This window comes from Tupaia chinensis, unplaced genomic scaffold (assembly GCF_000334495.1).
Source record: "Tupaia chinensis unplaced genomic scaffold, TupChi_1.0 Scaffold000078_1, whole genome shotgun sequence".
NCBI classification, from domain to species: Eukaryota; Metazoa; Chordata; class Mammalia; order Scandentia; family Tupaiidae; genus Tupaia; species Tupaia belangeri.
The window spans coordinates 3768737-3771528 of NW_006159539.1; the positions used below are offsets into that span (position 1 = coordinate 3768737).

Sequence of the window (2792 nt, forward strand, 5' to 3'; positions counted from 1 at the left end):
CCGCGGCCCGCCGCAGCCCAGTGCCCTCTGCCCGCGGCGGTGGATGGCATGATGGTGCGGGGAAGGCACCGCGGCCTTGGCCAGCTGAGTCGCGACGGCCGCGGGGGCGGCGGCAGCGGCGGTCGTAGCGGGCTCCCCAGCGGCATGCCAGTGCCCCCCGGGCGCGATGGCTAGCGGCAGCGCTGGGAAGCCCACTGGCGAGGCGGCTTCTCCGGCTCCTGCGAGCGCCGTCGGCGGGGCCAGCTCGCAGCCGCGGAAGAGGCTGGGGTCCGTCTGCGACCACTGCAAGGGCAAGATGCAGCTGGTGGCCGACCTGCTGCTGCTGTCCAGCGAGGCGCGGCCCGTGCTCGTCGAGGGCCCCGCCTCTTGTGCCGGCGCCGAGTCCTTCGAGCAGTGCCGGGACACCATCATCGCGCGCACCAAGGGACTCTCCATCCTCACCCACGACGTGCAGAGCCAGCTCAACATGGGCCGCTTCGGGGAGGCGGGGGACAGCCTGATGGAGCTGGGCGACCTGGTGGTGTCGCTGACCCGCGTGACGCGCTGCCGCCACGAGGTGGAGCAGGGCTGCGCCGTGCTGCGCGCCACGCCGCTGGCCGATCTGACCCCGCAGCTGCTGTTGGAGGTGTCGCAGGGCCTGTCGCGCAACCTCAAGTTTCTGACTGACGCGTGCGCCCTGGCCAGCGACAAGTCGCGGGACCGCTTTTCGCGCGAGCAGTTCAAGCTGGGCGTCAAGTGCATGAGCACGAGCGCGTCGGCGCTGCTGGCCTGCGTGCGCGAGGTCAAGGTGGCGCCCAGCGAGCTGGCCGCGCTCTTCAGCGGGCCCCTGGTGCAGGCCGTGAGCGCCCTGGTGGGCTTCGCCACCGAGCCGCAGTTCCTGGGTCGCGCGGCGGCCGTGAGCGCCGAGGGCAAGGCGGTGCAGACCGCCATCCTCGGCGGCGCCATGAGCGTGGTGTCGGCCTGCGTGCTCCTGACCCAGTGCCTCAGGGATCTGGCGCTGCACCCCGACGGGGGCGCCAAGATGTCGGACCACAGGGAGAGGCTGAGGAACTCGGCCTGCGCCGTGTCTGAAGGCTGTACCCTGCTATCTCAGGCTTTAAGGGAGAGGTCTTCGCCCAGGACTTTACCGCCAGTGAATTCCAATTCTGTGAATTAGCTCCCTGCCCCCCCACCCCCTCTCGCACCCCCAGGCTAAAGGAAGATACTTATTCTCTGCCCTCGTCCATTTATACCAAAGAAATCATAGGTGAAGCCTTCCCCCGTCCCTGTGTTACATGTTCGAGAAGAATCTTCCAGAAGGCTGGGCCATGCACACAATTTGACACCCACGCGTAGAGGGCCCAGGTGTCCATCAGCCCGCACGCAGTAGGGACTGGGAGATGGAAGATGCATTGTCTGCTGGTCGCAGTATGACTCCCACCTCCACCCCGACCCCAACCCGTCTTCCGGAATTTCTCAACTAAATATTAATTGGGCAGGAAGGAGGTCATGTGTTCTTTTCTTTCTTTCCTTTCCTTTTCTTTTCTTTTTTTTTTTCTTTAATTAAAACGTTACCTCAGTTTTCACTCCTTAGACATGGATGTTCCTACCTTTGTTGTTTTTTTTTTTTTTTTTTTTGTACGTCGTTATTTTTTTAAGCAGTCGTGTTGAATTAGGGGTGTACTTGGTGTGGAGAGTATGACTTTGCCCTATGATTTGCAGATGGGGGGAAGCTACTGTGAGCGTGTGTTATATTTTTTAATTTACACTATAGAGTGATTTTTCCCCCCCCCAATGTCAAGTTTTTACCTTGCATGTACTGGAGTATTTATTTCATCTATTAAAACGTTATGTTTCTCAGATGGCTTTTTGCAGTTATTGCTGACTTGTCAATAATTGTGATCTGGCATGCTGCGTATCAGGGATGGAAAAGCTACTTCACTAGAAGTGAGATCGGTCTCTAACCTCCTGGCTGGCTTCCTTGGAGACTTACACTTTTGAACAGCCTGGAACTTGAGAGACAGCTCGTGTAACAGTTTTTTTTTTGCGGCAGCTGACACAAATACTATTGGATTACATACAGTGTTTGGGATGGGGGTTTGGTCTTTTCTCCCAGAGAAAATTGAGGTCCCTTTGTCTCTGCTTTTTTTTTTTTTTTTTTTAAGAATTATTTAACTTTATTTATTTATCTGTATTTAATTTGACCAGAGAGAGAGAGAGAGAAGGAAAGCTGGAAAGTGAGCCACCAGGTCTGGGACTTGAACCACAGTCGGCCATGTGGGGATCCAGTGCCCCCAACCGCCAGGCCACCTGGCGGCCTCTTCTCTGTGCATCTTTGAGTCAAAATGAGTGGTGGTCTGCCTTGTGTTCTGCCTGGCATTTTCAGTGGTAGCACTTCCTGTCCTGTCTGCCAGCCTTCTCAGCTGGGAGCATGTTTGTATGGAGCCAGGTCCAGAGAGAGGATTCAGCATTTTTTGTGTAGACAGGTCTATTCAGACAAGATCCTTGCGATTTTTTTTTTGGGGGGGGGGAGAATAGAGCATCTAATATGTTTCATAGAAGAAGAGGTGTTCTAAAAGGTGTGTTATGAACACAGCATAATTAGACTTCATGAAGGACTTATTTTTGTGGTCTTGCTTTGTCATGGTGGATAGTATGTTGGAAGAATGCTTGGTGGACTGAAATTTGGAGTTATAGTAAGGTACTGTTTTTTTTCTGGAGTCATTTTAAGGAATGCTATTCTTTGTTTGATGGTGGTGGTGTGTGTGTGGATTTCCTGAAACTTTAAATTTTGGACATTTTCCCACTAAAAG

The 2792-nt window shown here is 54.6% G+C and overlaps 1 protein-coding gene across 1 annotated transcript; it reads left to right on the forward strand.

Annotated features, from left to right (window-relative positions):
• The first annotated feature begins 6 nt into the window (after window positions 1-6).
• TLNRD1 (talin rod domain containing 1) lies at window positions 7-1839 on the forward strand. Its single transcript, XM_006142647.3, has one exon. It carries the CDS (start codon window positions 167-169, stop codon window positions 1154-1156), a length of 990 nt encoding a protein of 329 aa, XP_006142709.1. The 5' UTR covers window positions 7-166; the 3' UTR covers window positions 1157-1839.
• The last annotated feature ends 953 nt before the right edge of the window (window positions 1840-2792 follow it).

Excerpts from the sequence above, each read along its gene's own strand:
- TLNRD1 (XM_006142647.3), top strand. The coding sequence starts at position 167 with ATGGCTAGCGGCAGCGCTGGGAAGCCCACTGGCGAGGCGGCTTCTCCG.